This window comes from Panthera uncia, chromosome C2 (genome assembly GCF_023721935.1).
Source record: "Panthera uncia isolate 11264 chromosome C2, Puncia_PCG_1.0, whole genome shotgun sequence".
Lineage (NCBI taxonomy): Eukaryota > Metazoa > Chordata > Mammalia > Carnivora > Felidae > Panthera > Panthera uncia.
The window spans coordinates 44,504,691-44,530,769 of NC_064810.1; the positions used below are offsets into that span (position 1 = coordinate 44,504,691).

The window sequence follows — 26,079 nt, forward strand, 5'->3', positions numbered from 1 at the left end:
GAAGACAACCTGAAAGAGTCATTCCAAAATTTAATACCTGATGTGCACAATGCAAAGACCTTCTTTATTTATATTGCCCAGACATGATCTGGAAACATGTTTTGTTTATATATATTATATATTATATTATACATTATGTAGTATGTATTATACATATGTATATATACATATACACACATTTATACACATATATACACATTTTTTCAACACAAGCATTTAAATATATATATATATATATATATATATATATATATATACCTTGCAGGTTTGTGATAGATATAAAATTTATTGACATAATCAGACCTATACTCAGAATGAATCCTAGAAGGTGCTGACTACGTATGGACATCTTTATTTTCTTCAATCACTGACTGCTTTGAGAAATACACAAAAATGTGCTCACAAATTAAGGAGATTCACAGTGCCTGAAGCACACCCATGGGATTGAGAGAGAGAGAGAGAGAGAGAGAGAGAGAGAGATTGATAATATTAAGCAGGCTCATCACTGGGCTTGATTTCATGACCATGAGATCCTGACCTGAGCTGAAATCAAGAGTCAGATGCTTAACTGACTGAGCCACCCAGACACCCCAACAAAAAAATTTTCTAATAGAAATATACCTGAAAGAGGTAAACAAAATACATAAGGTAAAGATTTGTCTCAAAATATAGCTATTTAATATAAAGTTTTCTGAAAAGATTTGTTAGCATAATAAAAATAATACCCATGTATTTACTATTGATGCCTATTATATCCCAAGTACTGAGCTAGTCACTTTGTACAAATTATCTTCTTAAATTCCCTACAACAACCCTATTAGATAGATGCTAGTAGTGTTCTTAGCTCATAGATGAGAAAATGAGGTACAGAGAAAATAAGTGAATTGCCTAGAGTTAAACTGCTGAGTCAGAATTCAAAGTTAAGGAACTCTATCTCAAGATGTGATTTTTAAAAATTATACCTTATCCACCCCTATTAAGTAGGCCATATCACACTTATGTATTAGTCAAGTTCAAGAGACAAACATCCTGCATTCACTCAGTCTCTGTGTCTTCTTCACGAGAACAATTGTGAATACTCAAAAATGTTTTCCGTTTTTCAGAAAGTGAGAATGCTATCAGGGTTAGAGGTTTTGCTGATGTGTATATTATATGCAAATGCAACATTTTGTTAAGACTTAGAAATGTTAGAAGTATTCTAGCACATCAAATAATCATGCCTAATAAATAAATGGAATAAATAAATGCCAAATAAATAAATAAATAAATAAATGCCTACTAAATAAATTTTAGTAGGTTATGAGCTACGATTATATTCTTGGTTGACCAGTTTAAGATCCCTTCACCATATGGGGTCCAAGAAACTGCTCAACACTAGCTTAACCATTGGAAGCATTTATAGAGAAATTTTGTTTTCATTTAGATAAAGAGAATTAATTCACTCATTGTTTTATTTTATTTCTCTAGTAGACTCTCGGATTTATATTAAAACAAAAATGATATCTATGTACAAATACAAGAAAGAAGAATTTGATTTTATATAATATAAAAGTCTATAATATTAACTAGAAATATTTATTTTAGATGAACAACTGTATGGATAATAAGCATGTTTTAAATGAGGGTCTGATAAGCATCTTAGCAACATATTTAAGTTACAGTAACTGATTTTGACATCCTCAGTAAATGCCAAGAAACATAGCTTTTACAGCAAGTTCATGGAAATGTTCAGATAAAATATTCATGAATTCTCTACTAAAAGAAAAGCCTCTTATGGTTTTGTTTGACAGAAGATGACCTTTGCTTCAATAAGTTCCAATCTTTGCTGTAACTTAGTGTTTAGATGCCCTGCTTAGATGAATAAAACATAGCATTTGTTCTTTGTGTTTTCTAGTATATGTGATAATTAATAGAAAGGGACACTTTGAAGTTTTAAAATGAAGTAAATGGGTTAAAAAAGGCATTAAGAAATCTTTGAAGATCAATTTTCCAGCAGGAAATTTGTCAAAGCAATTAGGATCCACCCTGACTTGGGGAAACACAGTAGTGCTCAATTGATGTGCTCTTTCAAATAACTAAAGCATTTTTTAACTTTAGTGATCTGTGCTAGTCATACAGTCAACCACCTGATGGTTCATACAAAGTTGGATCAACAACTGAGTTATGTACCAAAAAAAAAAAAATTATGGGGATAAAATCTGTCAAATATACTATAGTTTTTATTAACATGAGAACAAAATAAACAAGGAAACATGAATTGGATCGTTTTCAACCACGTCCTATAGATTCAATCTAGTTTCAATTGTAGTATTTGTGCTTTTGTCTTTAGTTTTTGTATTCTTTGGACAGTTTTGTTTTGTACTAATATATTCAGAAATTAGTAGCAATTAAGTAAAAAGTCACATCCGCATGTCCTGAAGATTTAAACGTTTGCTAAAACAACCATCTACTCCACCACACCCATAGCAAATAAGGTATCATCTGATCCAAAGGAAGTTGCCACATTAATTTTGTGGTCATAGGACACCATTGATACATTATATTTTTTTTTTAATTTTTTTTTAACTTTTATTCATTTTTGAGACAGAGAGAGACAGAGTATGAACAGGGGAGGGTCAGAGAGAGGGAGACACAGAATCTGAAACAGGCTCCAGGCTCTGAGCTGTCAGCAGAGTCCGACGCGGGGCTCGAACTCACGGACCGCGAGATCATGACCTGAGCCAAAGTCGGCCGCTTAACCGACTGAGCCACCCAGGCGCCCCTGATACATTATATTTTTAATGTTTATTTATTTTTGAGAGAGAGAGAGAGAGAGCAGGGGAGGGACAGAGAGAGAGGGAGACAGAGAATCTAAAGCAGGCTTCAGGCTCTGAGCTATCAGCACAGAGTTCAACACGGGGCTCAAACTCACAAACCATGAGATCATGACCTGAGCCGAAGTCAGACATGTAACCACCTGAGCCACACAGGCGCCCCAACACATTCACATTTAATAAGTATCCTTTGGAAGATGTTTGCTAAAACTCTCTCATACACGAAGAAACAAGTTGTTTCCTACATAGTGTTTTAGCATGTGGGATATGTAAAGTTTTCCTAAATCTATGATATTAACTATTGCAAAATCATTTATAGGCTTTATTAATAAAATTAATCAATTTTCTTTTCTTTTGTCTACAACAATAATACACAGTTTTCAGTTCTTGCAATGTGTCAGGAATTATTTTAAGTGCTTTAAGGGAAATAATATATGTAATCCTAACAACAACCCTCCATGGTGGATATTATTTCCAATTTTTAAAAGAAAAAAAAATGAGGAAACAGAGACATAAAGTAAATTGATCAGTTGTATGACCAGTGAGTAGCAGAGCTGGGATTCAAAGCCAAGCAGGCTGGCTCCAAAGCCCATGTTTTTTAATCACAGCACTATATAATTACCTCACTTATCATGAGAGCCTGTGCTAAGACTCTCCTGATTCTCTCTCCATCCCTATTCATTTGTAGCTGTGGCTTTCCAGTGGCTACTAGGATATATCATTTAAGAGGAAACTTAGTTTTGCATCAGAACCTTAAGACATTTTACAATCTTTGTAAATCTTTGTGACATGTGCCAGCAACAGGCCAGTAATGAATACAAATTCTTGAGCCAGAGACAACAGAATAACCTATTCAAAGGTTAGGCTAATATTATTTACAAAAATAGTATTCCAGCATTCTGATATTTTATGGACATGGTGCCACTAAAAGTTTTTCATTTTAGATAACACGAAAGAGAGAAGTATCACACTATTTTCTCTCTCTCTCTCTTTTTTTTGGGGGGGGGGATATTTACAGTAATTTATTTAATTTATTTAATCTAGCATATTCCAAATTTTTTGAAGGTAAGATACTTTCTTCACAGCACATCTGTTAACATTTTGAAGAACAATGTTAAACAACCACCCTAAGTTTGGTAAAGCTGAGTTATGACCAGTAATATGTGGTGTTTAAAACTGCCTCTCCAGAGCAAGAAGGAAGGAAAGGTAGGAAAGAAAGGGAAGGAAGGAAGGGAGAGAGAGAGTGGGGGGTGGGGGGTGGGAAGGAAGGAAGGAAGGAAGGAAGGAAGGAGAAGGAGAGAAAGAAAGAAAGAAAGAGAAAGAAAGAAAGAAAGAAAGAAAGAAAGAAAGAAAGAAAGAAAGAAAGAATTGATTGGGGCTGATTTGTAGTTTGAATGTTGAATAACAAAAAGAAAGGCAAATAGATTCTGGCAAGCTGATGAGAGCTGGTTTCAGCCACCATATATTTCTCAATCTTATCAAAATGTAGCATTATCTCTTACATCATCATAAAAATTGGCTTCTCTTGATGTGGAGGTAATTACACATAAGAACCAAGAGGGATTTTTAAGGATTATCATTAAGGGTCTTATCTGAATGACTGTATGTGGACTCAACACAGGCACTTGAAAAAGTCACCTGTGGACTAAGTCACTACTGATTTGGTTGTGAAGCCATAGGCTTTCTTCCAAAATTCCAACATTAGATGCATATCAAGATTGCCTATATCCTAATAATTCTACTATAACTATTTAAATATACTCCCATAACAAAAAGGTATTATAAAAAATTTTTTTTAAGTTTTTATTTATTCTTGAGAGACAGAGCACAAGCAGGGGAGGGTGAGAGAGAGGGGGAGACACAGAATCCAAAGCAGGCTCCAGGCTCTGAACTGTCAGCACAGAGCCCGACGCGGGGCTCGAACTCAGGAACCACAAGATCATGACCTGAGCTGAAGTCGGACACTCAACTGACTGAACCACCCAGGCACCCCTCCCATAACAAAAAGGTACTATAAAAGAGTCTATACTAAGAGACATGTATGTACCTAGGTGGGAAAAACCAAAAGGGACTAATCGTAAAAAAAGAGGTGAGAAATTTGGACCCAGGTTTATTTCAAAGAACTACCGTCTATAGATCTTTGCTTCCTAAGCTGTGTGCCCTGTGGAGTTGTTCCCTCTAATTCCTTGCAAATATCCCCTTATCTAAACTTCCCTTATACATTACCACAAAAATGGCACATTGATATGTGTAATCATTTCAGTCAGGCTCTCATGTGAAACTTTTAAGCCAACAATACCATCCACAGTTATACCACTAGCTTTGAACCATGCCCATTATGTTGAAACTCTCGGGCAGGAAAATCTTTTTCTCTACCCTCTTTTGTTTATTGTTTGGAGCCTACACATAAAATTGACAAAAGGCAGATTACAAAGAGAAAAGACAAATTTTAGTTATGCACATACATAGGAGTTCAAAGAAAAATATGTCTCAAGGAGATGGTCAGAATTTGGGACTTATAACACATCTTAACAGGAAGGGGAGGGAGATAAGTGAATTTATGGGAAAACAAATTATTTTTTAAAAAGATAAATGGGCTCTTAGAATAGATGAGAGATAGGATAGTTTGGTAACAATATCTGTTTAGGTAATTTCTTATTCTGGTGCTAATTTCTCTCTGGTGATTCTGGTGGTCTCCTAAATGTGACACCTGAAACCATAAAACTCCTAGAAGAAAACATAGGCAGTAATTTTTTTGACATCAGCTATAGCAACATTTTTCTAGACATGACTCCTCAAGGCAAGAGAAACAAAAGCAAAATTAAACCAGACACACCAAAATAAAAGGTTTTACGTAGCAAAGGAAACCATCAACAAAACAAAAAGGCAACCTATGGAATGGGAGAAGATATTTACAAATGATATATCTGATAAGGGTAATTTGCAAAATATATAAAATATATAAAAATGTATAACTTATACAACTCAACACCAAAAAAAAAAAACATCACAATAAAAATGGGCAAAAGATCTGAATAGACATTTTTCCAAAGAAGACATACAGATGACCAATAGACACATGAAAAGATGCTCAACATCACTAATCATCAGAAAAATGAAAATCAAAGCCACAATGAGATATAACCTCACACTTATCAGAATGGCTAAAATCAAAACCCACAAAATAACAAATGTTGGCAAGCATGTGGAGAAAAAGGAAACCTTATGTGCTGTTGATGCACTGCCTGCAATCACAGGTAGTACCAAACCCTACGTTCTCTGTCTTTTTTCCTATACATACGTACTTGTGATAAAATTTAATTTGTAAGTTATGCATAATAAGATATTAATGACTATAATAAAATAGAAGAGTTATAACAATATACTGTAACAAAAGTTTTGTGAATGTGTGCTCTCTCTCAAAATATCTTATTGTACTATATTTATCCTTCTTTATGTGATGATGTGAGATGATAAAATGGCCATGCGATGAGATGAAATGAGGAGAATGACATAGGCATTGTGATGTAGTGTTAAGTTACTATTGACCTTTTGATGACACATCAGGAGGATCATCTGTTTCTGGACCACAGTTGACCACAGTTAACTGAAACCATGGAAAGTGAAACCATGGATAAGGGAGGACTACTCTATGAAGTGTTGAGGGAAATAGAACAGCCTAAAATGTGAGGAGATGTTGACTGAAGTAAGGAAAGTAATCTGAGCAAATTATTCTTAGGTTTTTCTGAAACACAGCTTCAGGCAAGGAAACATCATTGTGAATATCTAAGGAAAAATTGTCTAGCAAGCAAGGGTTGTTTCTTTGGGGATTTATGATATAGGACAATTTTTGCCTGATAGGTTACTTCTCTTTGAGCAACGATTTGGTTTCCCTAAGAAGCACTCAAAATTATGTAGCTGAAGTCTACAAATACAAATCAAAGAGAAATATACACAAATTAATATACATAAATTAAAAAAAAAATCTATCAGTTGAAATTGAAGTCAAAGCAGAAGATCATAAGAATTATAGTAAGTGACATATTCTAAAATTTTTATATAATAGTATACACTTTCAGGGTAACACTCAAAATACTTTAAAATATGGTATAGGAATTAACCAGATAGGAGACCATTCACTGTAAACCATTGATAACAGCCATGATAGTGAGTTCCTGCTGAATGTCAGCATTTCAGCGTTGATCTTCCTATTTTGTTTCCTAACATTTTGCTGACACCTAATATAATTTAAATATTCAGAAATTATATGTTGCTGAATTTCAGTATTTAATTTTTGAAATTAATGTTACATTTTATGTATATTTCATGTATACTGTACCATTAATTATAAGTTAATGCTAAGAAAACAAATACTAGTTGGTTTCATAAACCCACCTTGGAAATGTATAGACTAAAATAAAACTTATTTTCATTGGCATACTTTTTTTCCCCATAAATAGAATTTAGGGGGAAAAAAAGCAAGATTATTTAGCATACCATATTACATTTCAAATGAAGTATAAAAATGTGCAAAGATTTACAGCATTTGTTATGAATAATAATCAATTCTTTTTAGTTTTAAAAATCTTTGCGGGGCACCTAAGTGGCTCAGTTGGTTAAACATCTGACTCAGGTCAGGATCTCACCATCATGGGATCAAGCCCCACATTGAGCTCCACACTGGCTGTGGAGCCAGCTTGAGATTCTCTCTCTCTCTCTCTCTCTCTCTCTCTGTCTCTCTCTGTCTCTCTCTCTCTGTCTCTTTCTCTCCCTGTCCTCTCAAAAAATCTAAATAAATAAATAAATAAATAAATAAATAAAATCTTTGTAATACTGTTAACTTCTGTAATACATATGGAACAATGGCATTTGGTTTGTTAACAAAGTAATCACAAAAATCAAGGGGATAAAGTATAATATGCACTGAGTGCCTTTGAAGGTACTGGGAGAAAGAACATGAAGTGGAAATTATGAGCTTAGCAGCCAGTATGAGAATACACAGGCTTTTCATCCTCATGCAGTCAGTGATTTGTAAACAACAATTACTAACTAGAGAAAATGAGAGGAAAACACAGAGCTCAGCCAGGTGTTATTTTACGTCAGTGATTTACTCTGCTATTTGATCAATGATGAGAACAAAATCACCCATATCCTCAGGAAGCCATGAATGTTTCAGAGCAGCTGTGGGAGCACCTGGCTACTTGTCCTACACAAAGACTACCTCCATCAAGGAAGAATCAAGATTTATTCCTCTCGGCTTCAACCAGAAACAATGCCAATGAATCTGCTGTTGCATCGCATTATTTCTTTAATGAGAGAACAAAAGCAGTTTTACAGTCCCATTTCGGATGACTTGGCAGGAATACACTTGCGTCCTCCTGAATCAGTTGTGACAGGATCATTCAACATTCCCTCAAGTGGCCAGCGGTATGAGTACTTTCTCCCTTTATATATCTTCTGGAAACACACACACATATGCGCGCACACACACACAGTTGTGAATAGCTCTCACTTCCAAAAAGTAATAAAGAAAAAAATCCCCAAACACAGCTTTTTAAATATTTTACATCTAGGTTTTATAGAAAACAGAGAATCTAAGGGCTATGGCCTACAAAATCTATAGAATCCAGCAGAATTTTACTGACTGAGATGTGTTAAACTGTGGCTAGGGAAAGTGAGAGCACAGCTCATGGGGTGGAGCAGGTACAGGGATGGGGAAAAATGCCTTTAGAATTAGTGAAAAGGAACACTCTCAATCAATAATCAAATAACTCAGAGTATTTTTGGTTTTCCTATTATTCCTCAATCCAAATACTTTTTTTTTCAAATGAGACAGTTAAATAATGGAAAATATTGAAAATTCAATAAACTAATCCAAGGTGGATTTTAATATTATACATATTAAATTATAGCATATCCATTTTGATTGATACAGCATGTTCAAATTCCTATCACTTTGCCTCTTTACTTATTTTCTGGTATTAATATTATATGTTATTACGCTATATTATAGATTATTTTTTTCTTATATTAATCTACTCTCATAAAATGATGTCATATACATGGAGTATATGACTCAATTGACCATTGCTCCTATGGTACCATAGAGGATTTATAGAACAAAAACTCCATGGACAGGACAATTATCTGATAAGGTTTGAAACAAGATTTAAACAAGTTTTGAATAAAAGAGATTCACATAAAAGTTACCTGATGTGTTTGTGTGGCACTGTACTAGGTCCTATGGAAGGTTCAGATCCTGAAATGCCGCAATCACTGGGGTACAGTCCATAAGTACCAGACTTAGCCTAGAGTCCACTTCGTACCTCTTATGTAACTGCAAGTTGCTTCTGTTTGATCCTATGTCCTCATCTTTAAAATGAAAATAACTGTACCTACAAAGTTAAAATGTATATTAGATGATATATCTGAAGCGCACAGGAAGTTAAAAAGTGAAGTATAATATATCATTATAGGGATGCCTCGGTGTCTCAGTCAGTTAAGCTTCCGACTTTGGCTCAGGTCAGGATCTCAACAGTCCATGAGTTCCAGCCCTGCATTGGGCTCTGTGATGACATATCAGAGCCTGGAGCCTGTTTGGATTCTGGGTCTCCCTCTCTCTCTGCCCCTCCCCTGCTTGCACTCTGTTTCTCTCTCATAAATAAACACTTAAAATTTTTAATATATTATTATATACTCTATAAAGAGGAATATCAAGAGCTTATGATAAAGGCAGTCAATTGCTAGATGTCATGAGGAATAGATAGTAAACCTTTTAGGAGTTCAGACATCAAAATCAATTGCATCCAAAGTAATTAAAGAAGTCTTAAGCTAGTTCATAGTTCTATCTGAAGGGGAAAAATGGTAATTGCTGTGATTTTATCTTATATTATGAACCATTCCTTAAATGTGAATCTTTCTTCTAAAATTCCCCAGGTCATCCATGGGTCATTTCACAGCCCCAAAATGGAACTAAAACTGTCTTGTCTGTTTATGCACTTTAGGTGACAACAGCACAGAAAAAGATTTTTTTTCCTTCTTAAGACATCCAATAAGCAAATCCATAACATTTATAAAACTAATTTTCATAAAGCTTCTTGGGTTAAAATACTTTTGAATCCAGTGTTCTTCCATCTAGCTTCCTCTGCAATTTTGTATCATCATATAAATTCAAGGATGACAAAAATACAGGGAAAGATTATAATTAAATGACTCCTCCATAAGCCACATGTATTACTTTATGGTCATAGCTTATAAGTCTGTTAATATTTAGGTTTAAGGTTTTGAGATTTATTAACTCTTCAATTGTATTTTTGAAAACAATTTCAGAATGTCACATTAGCTATGAGATGACAAAGATTAGTTAGGTTTTTAAAAATAAAATCGTATTCCTTTTAAAGTAGTTTCAAAAGGTACAGATAATATAATTTGTTAATATAATTTAAAAATCAGTAACTGGTCAATTGTTAGATTCACTTCCGTTATTCTCTTGTTACATCTAGTTTTCCTAGGCTAGCATGAGAAACCACTATTAATAGCTTGATGTGATTCCATTTTAAAATGTATATATGCATATGTACATAAATTATGCATATATATGCATATATATTCATTATATTTTTAATAGATATCCCAGGGTTCAGTTTTATTCAGAGCAAAGAATAAAAACTTTTGGTCTAGAAGAAACTCAGCCATAGGTTTAGAATCTGTACTCAAACTATGCATGCAATGGCAATAGTATTCTGCTAATATAATTGATTTGCTGCTGCATTTGTCTACTATTTGTCTAATGATAATAGTTTAAATTTTTTAGCATTATTAATTTTTGAGAGACTCTAGAGTGTGATGAGGGGATGGGCAGAGAGAGAGAGAGAGAGAGAGAGAGAGACAGAAAGACAGAATCTGAAGCAGGCTCCAGGCTCTGAGCTGTCAGCACAGAGCCCCACGTGGGGCTTGGACTCATGGACCATGAGATCATAACCTGAGTTGAAGTCCAACACTCAACTAACTGAGCCACTCAGGCACCCCAATGTTAACAGTTTTAAATAGAATAGTTCAACTAGTGTTTAGAGCAGTCCTTACAGTGTTAGCGTCAGGCACAACATTTCACTTCTCTTCATACTGCTGGCTCTGTTTGCATACGTGGGCTTCCTCTTCTTTAATAAAGTCTGTTTTGGTATTGAAGTTCTTGCGGATCTCCTCGTTTTCCTCTTGATCATATTGGCAACAGTATTGGATGTAACATCAAGAAACCTTTGATGTCTAAGTATTTTGCAGCCAGAGTAAGTTCAAAAAGTGTTCCTTGGTTAACTTTCAGGGATTCTTAGTCCCAAACAGGTATATCATCTATTTGCTTTTCTTTGTTCTCATCATCCTCAAAAGGAGGGTCATCTCTCAGTACTGAATGACCTTTTTATAAATATTGCTGAACTAATATTTAGTAGGGAAACTAGGTCATCATTTACCTCATCATCCATTCCCAAATCTTCCAATATGGTTTTGATAGTTACACAATTTGGTTATATAATAGTTATATAATTTAGTTAACAATTTGGGGGTATCTAGTATTTAGAATTTTTTGCATACTTTTTTTATGTTTATTTATTTTTGAAGGAGAGAGAGACAGAGTGTGAGCAGAGGAAGGGCAGAGAGAGTCTCTGGAGACACAGAATCTGAAACAGGCTCCAGGCTCTGAGCTGTCCGCACAGAGCCTGACACGGGGCTCGAACTCCTGAACCACAAGATCATGACCTGAGCCAAAGTCGGACACTTAACAAACTGAGCCAACAGGGGCCCCTAGATTTTTTTTAAATCATAATATGAATGTTGATTTACGACTTGTTTTTTTCACGTTAAGTATGACACTTATTTTCCCATGCCTGTGTATATACATCAGTTTTAAAACAGCTTCATTAAAATCTATTGTATGGAGTTCTTTCAAGTGTCCAAACTTTTTTTTAATGTAGCAATAAAATTTGTAAAACTTTTTCCATTCACTATATTATTTTATGTTTTTAAGTTTATTTATTTATTTTGAGAGAGAGATAGAGAATGAGGGATGGGCAGAGACAGAGGGAGAGAGAAGATCCCAAACAGACTCCACGCTGTCAGTACAGTGCTGGATGTGGGGCTTGAACCCACAAACTGCGAGATCATGACCTGAGCCAAAATCAAGAGTTGGAAGCTCAACCGACTGAGCCACCCAGAAGCCCCAATTCATTATATTATTTTAAAGATTTATGTTTTTGCAAATTTTATCACTTAGGTGCCTCCTTTCCACAGTACTAGTTAAAATTATTTTAGTTGTTTATGTATAAATGACTTTCCTGCTCATTTTTTCCTTTTTTTGATGTTATTTAAATAGGCTCATCTTTTTCCCTGTATGTGGAACAAATTTTTCATGAATCAGCTGAGGCCCAGGAGTTACAACCCATATTTAAATATAATATTTTTAATCTATTTATATAATTTTCATATATAATTTTTATAATGGTACAGTTCAAATAATTGTATTTTTACCTAGAAAAATTACTAGAAACCAATATTCTTGATTTTAATAAAATGGGATGCCATGAATAAGGAAATTGAAGTTAAGCCGAGAAAGGACACATTCTTGATTTTGGCCTTCTAGAAAGGCCAACTTTCTGAGATACTGGTGAATAGCATATGTTAAATGCTTAGAAAATACTGGCACAACATAGATCTTTTTGCTAAAAATTGACAGGTAATAATAAGGTCAGCAGAATCTCAGGCTGTTCTAATTTGGGAATACTTTTTTTTGTCTTTATATTTCAAAGAAACTGCATTTTATAGCATCTGTCATATAAACAATTTCTTAAATGCCTCTGGAATGATATAATAGTCAGGAGAGGTATGTGGTATAAATTACTATAAACAGCAGCCTAAAGACAAGCTTAACAGTGAACGCATTAAATCAGCCAGTCATAGACTAATAAAATAGAAATTAAAAAGGCACAGGTTATGCTGAAAAGAACTTGAAAGATAATGCTTCAGGTTTTACTTTCTGTAATTAAGTGCTGACAGTGCTGTATCATTTTAACTTATTATTTAAAAAGTGATTTTTCACTGCGGCCTCCACAGGTGGTGAGAGTTTTCAGCGCAAATATTTCCACAATTTTTCACTTGTCTTGTCAAGCTACCTACCAGCATCACATTGATATGGTAGGAAGAAATAGAGTGACCAAGCTTTGTGTTACATGATGTTAGTGTTTCTTTGGGAAAGACTTGAAATTCAGAGCTAAGGGCTTTTTTAAAATACAGAACAACATTAACCTGGAGGAAAAACTGGAAAAAAAAAGTAGTCCAATATCACCAATAGCTTAAGGTGCTATAATCAGGAAGAAGAAAACCTCTCCCTTTTTTAATAAGAAAGGCAGAGAAGTGAGAAACCCGACAGACTATAGGTTAAATAAGGAAAGTCTTTAGGATGAGAGTATCCAACATTTTTCAAAATATGTTTAAAAGAAACAGATTGAATACTTTTTTAAGGTTGTAAATTATCAAATGAATTAGGTAATTAAACAAATAGATGCTTTTTATCACTGCTTTAGAACTTTTTCTTTTGTTTTAATTTTTTTAGAAACTCGCTTTTTTTTTTTTTAAAACCTACCCACTTTCCCTACAGAACCATAAATGTATCTATCCCAAATTAAGGTCTTTAAAGATAAACCAGTTAAAGTGTTGTAATTTTCCTGTTACTACTGTAATAAATTACCACAAATTTACTGTTTCAAGAACAACACATATTTATTATCTTATAGTTCTGGACATCAGAAGTCCAACATGAGTCTTATAGGTATAAAAACAGGGGTGTCAGGAGGGCTGGTTCATTCTGGAGGCTCCAAGGAGAATTCATTCCTTCCCTCTTCTACTTTCTACAGGTTGCCTACATTCTTTGGCTCAGAGCCTTCCTTCTGTAGACAAGTCGCCTCCTGCCTCCCTCTTATGGCACTTGTGATTACATCAGGCCCACCTGGGTAATTCAGGATAATCTTTCCATCTCAAAATCCTTAGCTTAATCAAAACTGCAAAGTCTCTTTTGCCAGGGAGGAACATTCACAGGTTCTGGGGATTAGATGTGAATCTATTTGTGAGCCATTGTGCATCCTATCACAGCTGTCATACGGCTCAGCATACCATGTTATTCCCAGGTACAGGACAAAGCTAGACACTAGAAAGAAAATAAAGCATCAATTCTGCTGTATATTTCATGTATATTTCAAACTCAGAACCAGATTTCAACCACATGGGGAAAGTAGGTAACAATATAGATTGCTATTAAACTCTGATTATAAGAAAGACATCAAAACAAAAGCATATGAGGCAGATACTGTTAAGATATATTATGTTGTATAAAGCATAATATATTTAATAACTATTTCCAAAACAAGATATCGATCAAAAGTAGTTTCAAAAAGTCAATTAACATGATAAATATCACAGTCACAAAACTTCACAAGTAGAATTGTATTGATTATAGCATGTCTCTTTCCTGAGCATCTACTGAAACACTACTCCATATTCTTGCTTGGCAACTCTACCCATTGGTTCATTGGCAAAGAAAAAGGGAAAATCATAGTCTTAAAAGTTGGTTCTTGATTTGCAATTTCTGGTGTATATTATTTATTTATTATGCCATTGTTATTTACTTATTATGTTGTTTACATTTCATTATGCCATTGATTATACCCCCCCTCCACCACACACACACAGACACGCATACATCTCTCTGGAAAGAAGCACAGGGAAGAAGAGAAAGGAAAAGAATAAAGAAAAGAGAGTGAAAAGCACTAAAAAGGGAAATGAAGAAAGAAGAGAGGAAGGAAGGAAAAGGATATGAAAAAGAGAAAGAAAAAAAAAAAGAAGTATGATAGATGAGCAAAAGTGAAGAGTTAATTCCATTAATGCTAAAGGTAAGAACCAGGACCTAGGTTAAAGTTACAGGAAGAAAACAATGACTCCATATGAGAATTTGTTAACAGTTAGAGATTTTCAAAAAGAAATGGACAGCTTTATGAAGTAGTGTACTCTTTAGAGCAACTGTTGAAGCAAGAAGTGGATAATCAGCTAACAAGAATATGTTGAGGAATTTTCTGCATTGCTGAAATAATATACTAAATGACTTACAAGGTCTATCCTAGTACTAAGATTCTACTATTTAACATTTATTGTGAAGATTTCCATTGTCAAAAATACATGAGTGTAGAGGTGTGTTCTTGCTCTCCCCCATCTCTCTCTTCTTCACCTAAACACACACACACACACACACGTGCACACATGCACACACACACACACACACACACACAATTAAATCTTCATTAGGACCAAAATAATTACCTAGAATAATTTACAGTTCCTTCATGTATTTCCATGTAAGCATAAGAAAATAACACTCATCCTAATGTGAATGAAATCTCCTTTGTTCACTAACTCCACGATGTACTTTTCTTGTTTTGCCATGTAGTTCTTGGTAAACTATTTGAGATTCAGAAAATGTAGTAATCAAAAAGGGTTGTATTAAAGCCATTTTCAAAAATGTGGTAATCTATTCAACAATCATTTATTTTGAAGGTCAAAGCTAAGATTTTGAAGGCTTAAGAAAGGATGTATATCAGAAATACAATTCTACTGAAAACTATACTGAATACACAATTCTTTACTCAGGAAACATTGCTTGAGCCTTCAAGTCTTTCAGTTAGTCTCTGATCTGACAAACTCCAGAAGATATTATTTCCCTGACTATTTATTTCTTTCTCTGACTTTTTAGAATCAGAAGTAAGAATCAATAGTTGCCCTCTGTGTTCTAAAATTAGCTTTTCTCATGTGGAGGAATAAGTGTATTTTCCCCTTTATGTTTGTTGGTACTACAGTGTTGTCACAATATGCCAAATTCAGATGTTATATAAATTCAGGTTATTAAGAAAACAAATTTGTCAAATATATTCAAAACAAATTCTTGAGGTTTCATGTATTGATGCCATATTTTAAAATAAAATTCCATATGGTGCTAGCCTTCTCACAAAATAGAAGATGCAGCATTTGGGATGTATATTGACCTGTAAATTATTTCCCACATCCTCTGCTTTAATTCATTAACTGTTTAAAATGTGTGCCTAGTGTATATTGCGCAGCTCTTTTCAAAAACAATAGGTTAATACATAGTGTGGTTCAGAACATCCAAATCATGTAAAGCACCATTCTCTGTAAAATAACAAAATAAAAAATGTGTGCATAAAGTATGAGAACTCTAACAGAACCATATAGGAAATTTCAACACTAGAGGAATTGTCTGATAAAGTAGAAACATAATTGAATATTTTTCCATGAAAGTAATAATTATGGAGACTATATGAAAATATGGAAATATGGAATAGGATTTCAAATACATGGTTATGCAACTATGTAAAATATAGACATTTACATATAAAGAGGATACGCAGAAGTGAAGAGATTTTAGAGTTTATATGGTGGTTCTTGGACACTGAAGTCCATGTATAAGTGAAGAATTTATAACTAGATTTCTTAGAAAATAGTATATTCATTAGTACTTCCCAGAGTAGTTAAAGAATAGATTTTCTTTATTTTATAGAGGTATAGGAGAGGACTCATAAAATTTAGGTGATGTACATGCACTGTTAATTAACCAGTGGGGAATTGGAAATAGAAAAAATAATACCTGTATGTTAATCAATAGTTATTCTAATATGCTGCGATAATTGAATTCATTATCAGTTTTGCAAGAATTATATCATTTGACCTTGAGTGCTAAATAATTATGTGGCAAAATGTAGTACACTGGTAATATTATTGCCTTATGACATTGCACATTAAACTGAAAATTACCCATAAGATTGTATACATGAAAAGGACATTTTTAAAAATTATAATGAATTGTTATATAGAAGTCAACTTCTAATTTGTATGATTCATCTTAAAGTTATAATTTTTCCATAAAACTCCATTAATACACTATTATACTACAGTTAAAGAGCATTAGTGAAATTTATTAATGGTAGTTTATTAGTACTGAATATGACTCAGTTTAAATAATGAATTATCTGAGCACTTTTTCTTATTTACCATGCTATCCACTTCTGTTTTAGCTTATAGCACACTTCTACTTTTTAGCGACTTCTGTTATTATCATCACTCATTTTTAAAAAGGTATTTTAGTGCAATAATGCTTTCATTGAAAAGCTGGAAAGAGCTTTAATATAATTTTAAAGTACTTAATTCCTTGGGAGAACCAAACTTTTCATTCTCACAAATTTAAGAAATACTTTATCTTTACGATGCAAAGGCAACATTCAGAAATAAAATACCAAACCTAATACTTGAGCCTTCCTTACAAATTTAAAGTATATTTATTTTAATCATAGAGAATCAATTTTTTCAAATTCTATCCTCACCTGCAATTGGCTCATTTGAATAGATTTCTGGAAATGAGTTGGAAAGACATTGTGAGTTCATAATGATAATTCCGATACGAGTTTACTATTACAGAGTTTTTATGTACCTTCATTGATCTGATATCTGTATCTCCGTTTCCTGTTGAAGAAAACAAATAAACAGACCTAGTCCTCAGTAACACCATAATAATTACTCATTTGCTTTAACCCTCAACATACACATAAGGATTCAGATTTACAATACGAATACTACCAACAGCAATATCATTACTAAAAACAGTTTAGTAATTTTTGCAGATTTTTTTTTAATCCTTAAAACTACCTCTTTGGGATATACACTAAGTTACTATGTTTTAAGTCACTTTAAGTAGTTACTCTTGGAAACTGTGCCTCAATACACAGGTTGCATTTTTCTTTTAATTTTTTGATATTACTTTTTTAAATAATTTGCTTTCTAACCATTTAACTATTCACAGAGTTCCAAAGTAAATCTTCAAGGGAAGGCATATTGAGACTTCTATCTTCTAACCTTATCATGTCCACCCTGTTGCTTCCCACCCCTAAGGGTGACTATTGTTATTATTTTTTTATTCTTAGGCTTATCCTTACATTGTTTTTGTACATTTTCCCTCCTTACTTTTTTTATTTAAAAATATATCCTGAAAAAACTCCATTTTTATATGGAGTATTTATAGTCATAATTCTCTGGTGGATGTAGCATAGGTTTTCAACCCGTCCCTTTTTGATGGACAGTTAAATTATTTCCAGTCTTTACAAATAAATCTCAGTGAGTAATCTTATAAATATGTCTCTCTGTGTTTATTCAGTGTGTTTTTGGGATAGATTCCAAAAAGCCCAAGTGTAAATGAACATATAATTTGCCTCAAATTGTTAAATTTCCCTTCATAAAAGTTGTACTATTTTGCATTACCACCGACAATGTACTAAAGTGCTTTTCCCTAAAGTCTAACCAATAGAGCCTGATGTCAAATTTTTGGATTTTTGCCAATCTGATTAGTGAAAAATGATACCTCAGTATATTCAATTTTTATTTTTCTTTTTATGAGTGAAATTTAACTTCTATGCAAAAACCTGTTGTTTTAAAAATTAGAATACTTAAAAATGAGTATTTTGTTAGAGAAAATTATGATATATAAATCCAGGGAAATCTTGGAAGTCAAATGCAAGATTACCTTAGATTAGGATTGGATTGCTAATACAATGTTATATAGGGGAATAAAGACATACTTCTGAAAATAAACTTCAGAAGTTAAATGTGTCAATTTTATTCAAATGTCACAGAAACCATGCAAAAGAAATAATTTTCACTTTGATATGCAATAAGTTACTAAAGATAAGATGTTTGTAATATAAAGTTTTATAAAGTACTAACAGTTTACAAAGTATTAAGTCTTGAAGAGAAAGAAAAGCCTATAAATGATCTTGTAATTTCAGAGTATTTTTCTATAGTAGATTTAGATTTGATAAAATACAGGATCCAAATGTATTGTACCTCATGTCATAGACTAAAACCAAAGCCATCTTAAAGAAAAATCTCCTCTAACAAAGATGAAGGTGATGAGTTCTGGCTCTTATTCTTGGACTATTTGAGTTTTTCCTATGTTCCCTAGTAGTGCTTCTAAATATATTTTAATACTTTATTTGGATTAAATAGAGTAGATCCTGAGCCTTTCTTATTAATCTGACATCAACAATTGCTATCCGCTTCAACAAGAATTATATTTTCCTTGGAAGACAAAATATTAAAGAAAAGATGATGGAGAATGATTCCTGCCAATTAATTCTTAGTTATTTTCTTTCCTTTCAGCACCTTCCCTGATAGGTGTGGTAAGGAAGGACTGGGCATCCCAAAATAGCATTGCCCTATCATGGCAAGCACCTGCTTTTTCCAATGGAGCCATTCTGGACTACGAGATCAAGTACTATGAGAAAGTAGGTCTTATTTGGAGCTTCCTAAAGAAACTATATATACATATATATGTATATATGTATATATTGAGCATGTTGTTATATTATTTTACTTTAAAACCTGTTCTGTGACATAACTTCATACCTACTATGTCTTTCAAAACTCTAGTTTACTACTGTGCTTATACTTTTCTTAATTTGTCTTGTTTTATGTCAGATGATAAAGTTAAAAGACATAAGATGTTCATCTCTGTCATGATTTACTATAGGGATTTTTCCAACATAGTAAGAGGTAATAACTCCTTCAACTTACAGTTTAGCTGACATAACATTGTTTCTAAAATTCACTTGGAAGACATAGTAAAATGGAATTGCTGGAACCTAAAGAAGGAGTTTGTATAGCCCATATTGTTTGCCAATGAGTTTACAGTTACAATTCTCTATAATTTGGAAAGGATGATTTAAGGGATAAATGGAGTTTTACATTTAGGTCAGCTGTTTTACTTTTTTAAGAAGCCACCCAGATAAATCTGGTTTATAAATCAACTTAATCTTAATTTTCATTTTTGTCATTTAAAATTGTTCTCAATTACTATATTTTCCCAAATTATATACTTCCTTACCTTTCTTGCATTCACATTCTTTCTTTATGTGTTTTTCTCTTTATTCCTCACTATTATGATATTGTTGCTATAGATATTATAGGAGAGGACATAACAATTCTAATATGTCTCATTGTGCTAATACTGCTCTGGAATATTGATAAAGGGAACATTAAATTTTAAAAAAATAATGTAAAATTATATATAATTTCTAGTTGTATACTAAAGTAAGAAGGAACTTCTTGCATTTCTGTAAATTACTAGAAGCAAAGGAACATCACAAATTTTGATTTCCTTTGAAAAAATATAGGTCAAGAACAGAAATAGAAGTCTATCTTTTCCTATTCTATTGATTCTGAGCAAATGTATGTTTGAAAAAGGGAGAGGTAACTCAGTAGCCTGCCTGTACCCATTTTTGACCATCTAGTAATTTCAGCATTATGTAGTCAATGAAAACTGTCGTTATCATGAATTCACATGAGTAACTCCATAGTCTAAGAAAAGAGAAATTTACTGAGTTTTAATTGGATTACAGATTGTGGACATTGGCCAAACCAGCATGTGCTCAGAAATCCTGCTGAGCTCTCCTTTCAAACGTTACAACCTCTAGCATGCTGTCACAAAGTAAACATATTTTCTGTCTACTAGATTAAGTAGATCTTTAGATATGCAAAAATTCTCATTATTTAAAAAGCAATGGGCACAAATATATCAGCAACTTTTCAGAATGAAAATATCCGTCTATGCTTTATAAAGGCTATATTTTGTACACAGAAAATAATTCTCATTTTATAGTCATTTATGTTTCGAATGTTGTAAGATGAAGATAACTTATAATATTTCCAATTAAGGACAAATCATACAGATTCTGTAAAAAGGGAACCATAATCATCCAATCAAAATTTTAGAAATCAATAAAATTCTGAAAGATGCTGGCATAATTTTCCCGTTTTAATGGTGGAATAAATAATGTGATGAGGGAGTCTATTTTTTAAGAAAATGGCAATGATGCAGTGCTAGTGGAGTTACTAAACTTGTAGTAAACATGGAGGTGGAAGCCATGGATTCCTAGTTCATATTCTGATTGTGATGCTCATTATGCCTATGGCCAAGAAAAGTCAATTAATCTTCCTATGTCTCACACTTCACTTTTACAAAATGGAAATGAAGAAAGATATCAAGTCGTCTAGTGGGTTGTAAGGATTAATTTTATAAACAGACCCAAAGATGAAAATCAGTATTAGAAATCATTTAATTTAATTTAAGAATTAGCAGGCGCCTGGATGGCTCCGTTGGTTAAGCGTCTGACTTTAGCTCAGGTCATGATCTCACAGTCTGCAAGTTCGAGCCCTGTGTAGGGGCCTCTGCTGACAGCTCAGAGCCTGGATCCTGCTTCATATTCTCTCTCTCTCTCTCTCTCTCTCTCTCTCTCTCTGCCCCTCGCCTGCTCACACCGTCTCTCTCTCTCTTCAAAAGTAAATAAAATTTTTTTAAAAATTAAAAAAAAAGAAAGAACTAGGGAAATAATTGACATATAATATAACATAGAATCATTATACAATAGCATGGGAATTGTATACAAACTAAATAAAGATCATCATCTTTTCATATGTAGAGGCAACCAATCAAAGGTGTTAGAATATCAAACCTTTCAGAGAGGTTTGAAATGATTAATAGGATTAAAACCTTTCCCAACCATGCCTTCATATTGTAACTGTACATTTTACCTATTTGCTTCTATAAAGTGATTTCTCCTTCCAAGCAAATATTTTTTAAAAACTTATAACAAGGACAACTTATAATAGAATTCCTAGTTGGAAGTGCTAATTTCCTTCTTTATTAGGAACCTAAATATTGCAAAATACAAAGAAGAGCAAAATACAAAGAAATATATGTACAAATGATGCTAATTTTGGAACACAAATATCCCCTCATATGTGTATATGTATGTATGGTTACATAAATATAGAGAAATATAGAATGGAATAGAGTGTACACCATGCTGTTTCAGGTGTTGCGTGTTGAGTTGGAGTGCAATGGGGGACAGAAGTATATGAATGGAGGCAAGGAAGAGAGAGGGAAGTAGCAAGCTTAGATAAATATGGATGGATGGATGGATGGATGGATGGATGGATTGATCCTAAATCTCATTGCCCATAAGCAAGCCCTGAGACAGGATTTTGTTAGCAAGTGATTAATTAAGAAAGTTCCCAGGAAAACCGACTGAAGAATGGGGAGGCAGGACTATAAGGGAGTTCTGGAGTAAATTACATCTCAGAGTTCATCCCATGGAGATAACAGAAGCTGAGCTCCCATGCTCTGGCTCCAGTCAGTCATTGGCTAAAAGTCTTAATGAGATGTACAGAAAAAAAGTCATTGGCACTTCTGGTTCTCTGTAGTGGCTTTAGTAGCCCAAGTTTAGGTCTTTAAAGAAGGTGCCACATACAAGCCTTCACAGTCAAAAAAAACCATAGGCACTTGGTTGGGGGGGATTGGGAGCAGGAACACATAAAGGTGGTCCAAAGGGATCTGATGGTACACCAACTATTAAGTAAGGTAATTCAGTGCTCAAAGAGCTGTGAAATAATTTTAATCCTGGGCTCATTGTAATATTCATATTCTCCTCAGTCTTTTAATAGGGGTGCCTCAGTCTTTAATTTGTGGCTTGTTAAACTTTCCATTTCCTTTTAATCAAAGTCAGTCTGTATTGCTAACTCATAATTAATACACAATCAATATTTACACTATTCTCTGAGGAATTCATGCTGTTTTATTAAGTTCTTCTTAAGAGCATTATTCTATAAATCAGGAAAGAAGTTTGGTGCTTAGAATGTGCAGTGTCCACAAATATCTGAGATCAAGCAACATACCCTTGTTACCAGTGACTTTTTCTCACAGAATGTGTAACATTAGAAAAAGGCACTGGCCTAGGTGGTCAAAAATTTGAGTTTGGCTCAGATCTTAATTTTCTCAGTCTGGTTTTCTCATCTATAAAATAAGGGTAGAAAAATAATTTCATAGTTCTAGCTGTTTCCAGATGCTACTATGTTTTTATCCATATAGATACATTATCCCATAACTCAAATAACTAGTTTTTCATTTATGTCTACTAAAATTAAATGCACACATACACATTGTAAAAAATATCTTACCACAGGGAACAGTAGTTTTCACATTATAATTACATATAAAAACTACCATTGTCTTCTGTGTGTGATGAGAGGGGTATGGAGAAGAAAACATATTGCTTGTTGATTATAACTAATTAGATATTGTCTCATCAGTTAATTATTCCTCCCCAATTCTTAGTTACTTTTTTCATACTCAAAAAATGTTTAGTTTTTTAAACTCCAGTAAATATAGTTTGAACATGAAAAGACACTTAAAATAACGAAGAAAGTCAAATATGTTACCAAAAAGTTATATTTCATTTACTTACTAACAATGCTTTTCTCCAAAAGCAGAGCCTACTCATAATGAGGGAACTGTTAAAAATAAAAGACAATTTAAGTGATACAAACACGCTTTATTTAACACTTTGTGAAGTGGGCAGTCTCCTCAGAGAACCATGAAATGGGGTAGAAGGTGGGAAACTTTTATAGGATAAAGAACAAAGAGGAGAAAAATAGAAAATATCTGGCTGAGGCCACATATTTAACCTTGTTTGGGGTGAAAAGGAAGAGGGAAAGAAGTACAGAGTTGACTTGGTGCTTGGAGCGGGCCGACTGGATATATGCATTTTTGGTCAGAGAATTTACAGGGGTACAAAAGTTGTATTTGGTTTGCTGATGTGGTACCTCAGGTGAGGGCAGCTCTATCTTCAGCCTAGAAAGTCGTTTCAGCAAAACTAAGACATTATCACTCCCAGTCTCCCAGTCTCCACCTCTCAAATTTGCAAACCTACTTGGCAGCTACAAAATACCAAAAATTCAATTGAACATCACACATGCCCCTTCCTTATCTCTTCCCTTCTCTCTTTACCCTTTGTGTTCACATTCTTGATTTTTCCTCTCCTTTTTGTTCTCTGCCCAAGGCACTTTTCTTTCTCCTGCTTCTTTGTTCTTTTATTATATCTATCAAAGTTAGTCTTGATTAGAGTCATTCATGTGTGTATCTGACTCTCTCACTAGTTTATGAGCCCCTGAAGAAAGCAGATCATTTCTTGTCTTTGTCACTCAATGCTCAATCAGTGTCTGATGCTGAAACAATGGTCTACTTTCAGTCATATTCTAAAGAAATTACTAAAAATCCTCTTTGTTCAGCACTCATTCCCAGAAAACTGAGAAAAGTCACTCAGCCACTGTGAAATTAACCCAGCAATTTAAAAAACAGAGAAAGAAAGCCTCCAGAACTCCCTATTTCTACCTGTTCATAACAAAAACCGATACACAAATGTCTATCAACTAAGAGGACGTTCTGTTACTACGTAGAATGTAAGCCCATCAGGGCAGGGATTTCCTTTGTCTACTTTCACACCCCCAGCACTCAGAAGGGTACACCACTAATAATTCATGGACAATGGTTGTCCAGTTACATGTCAGGTACTTGTAAAAGTGTTTTTCATGGATCGAATAATTCAATCTTAATAACAACCTTTTGAGATAAATACTATTACTCTTCCCATTTTACAGATGAGGAAATTAAGGCACAAGAAATCAAAAATCACAGAGCCAGTAAGTGGTTGTTAATGCTGGCCTTGGTACTTGCATCACAATTGGATGTCTCAAAAAGTCAGTGCTTTCTGCTGATATTGATTTTCTGGGTTCCCTGAGGCCAAACACTTCATTATTCTCCAACGCCCATTTTGCATCTGTAAAATGGCAGTGATTAAACATACCTATTTCACCAGGGTGCTATACAGTTCCACTAATTACCAACTGGTAGCTCATTTTGCAAACATGAATCCCCCATAAAGGTTCATTATTCTTACATCCAGTATTTAAAGACACTGTGACTGGTAAAGTCTTTTCCTAAAGTTCTCTTGTTAATTTTTACCACGGTCAGCAGTTTTTAGATTTTGTTCAAGAAAACTCATCATGAGAAAGGAAACATTTCTTATATCCAGATGGTCAATAATTATCTACATAAAATACTGAATTAATATATCTGCCATTGTTTCACCTAGTTTGCTAATAAAGTATCTATTAGTTTTGTATAGAATTACATAATTTCATGTCATGAGAAAAACGTATTATTTTAAAAAAAGGTGAGGAGATTTGTAGGAAGCTTTCGATTATGGGAAATATTTTTATCTGTCAGGCGTGATTTAAGGCAGGCTCTTTTGAGAGAAGTTTGCATTCATGGTGTCCTTTATGAAGTCACATGTTTCTCAATACCAAACTTTATACAAGTCTCTTTGTTTCTCCCCTCCTCTCTTATTCTACTTTCTCAAGATAGTTATACCCCAGATAACAATCCGATAAATACCGAATAGCTTTTTTTTCCTAACGATAACATAATCAGTAAATCTACACTTAATTTGATTAAAAATAAAATAATCAACTACAGACATTTTTTTAAAAACTTCCCTTTTTAGAAAATGGTCAGTGTACCTTCCTAATTTTCTTTTGTTATATTTCCTTCACTTTGGTGTTTGAAGAAGTAAATTTTCTCTTCACTTCAGAATGCTACCCTTAACCTTCATCCACTCTTTAGTTCGGAAGCATATCTCCTTCGTTCTTTGCACCCTCCTTTCCCGGTGGCCATCTCTAACTTGTACATTTTGCAACCTAAATATAAACTTGTGTGTAAACCTACATGTGGTTATTATGTAGTAACTAAGAAAAGTGGGATTGAGAAAAGGGCGTAAGGATCGCCTGAATCACATGAGGATCTTGTTGAAAGGCATACTATGATTCAGTTGATTGGAAGTGGGTTGGGGGCATGGCGAGTGGGTTGAGGATTTACATCGGGAACCAGCTCCTGAGGGATGCTAGCAGTGTCACGCCAAGGACTGTGCTTTGAATTGTAAGTCTCTAGAGGCCCTGATTCTCCATTACCTCACATTGCCAAGTGTGGATGGGGGGAAATAATCATGAGCTTTTAAACATACTCAGGAACTTAAACATTGAACCATCTTTATAAATGGCTAAGAACTTTATAGGTATTATAAGATTCATACAATATTCAAACCTAATATGTTAGTTTGAAGTAAAATGCAGTGAGGACCAAGTCAGTTTCAGATACAATTGAATGCTTGCTTCTATGGAAATGAGCAAATTCCTGAGCTGTTAAAGTTTTGTGTTGTTTTTTTTCTTTCTTTCTTTCTTTCTTTCTTTCTTTCTTTCTTTCTTTCTTTCTTTCTTT

At 33.7% G+C, this 26,079-nt stretch overlaps 1 protein-coding gene across 1 annotated transcript in view; it reads left to right on the forward strand.

The window, feature by feature from the left end:
- EPHA6 (EPH receptor A6) overlaps nucleotides 1-26,079 on the forward strand; it is an 867,771-nt gene that overhangs the window by 521,668 nt on the left and 320,024 nt on the right. Inside the window, exon 6 of the mRNA XM_049628043.1 lies at nucleotides 19,071-19,195. Coding sequence (XP_049484000.1) covers nucleotides 19,071-19,195 — 125 coding nt within the window. The remainder of the gene's footprint in view (nucleotides 1-19,070; nucleotides 19,196-26,079) is intronic.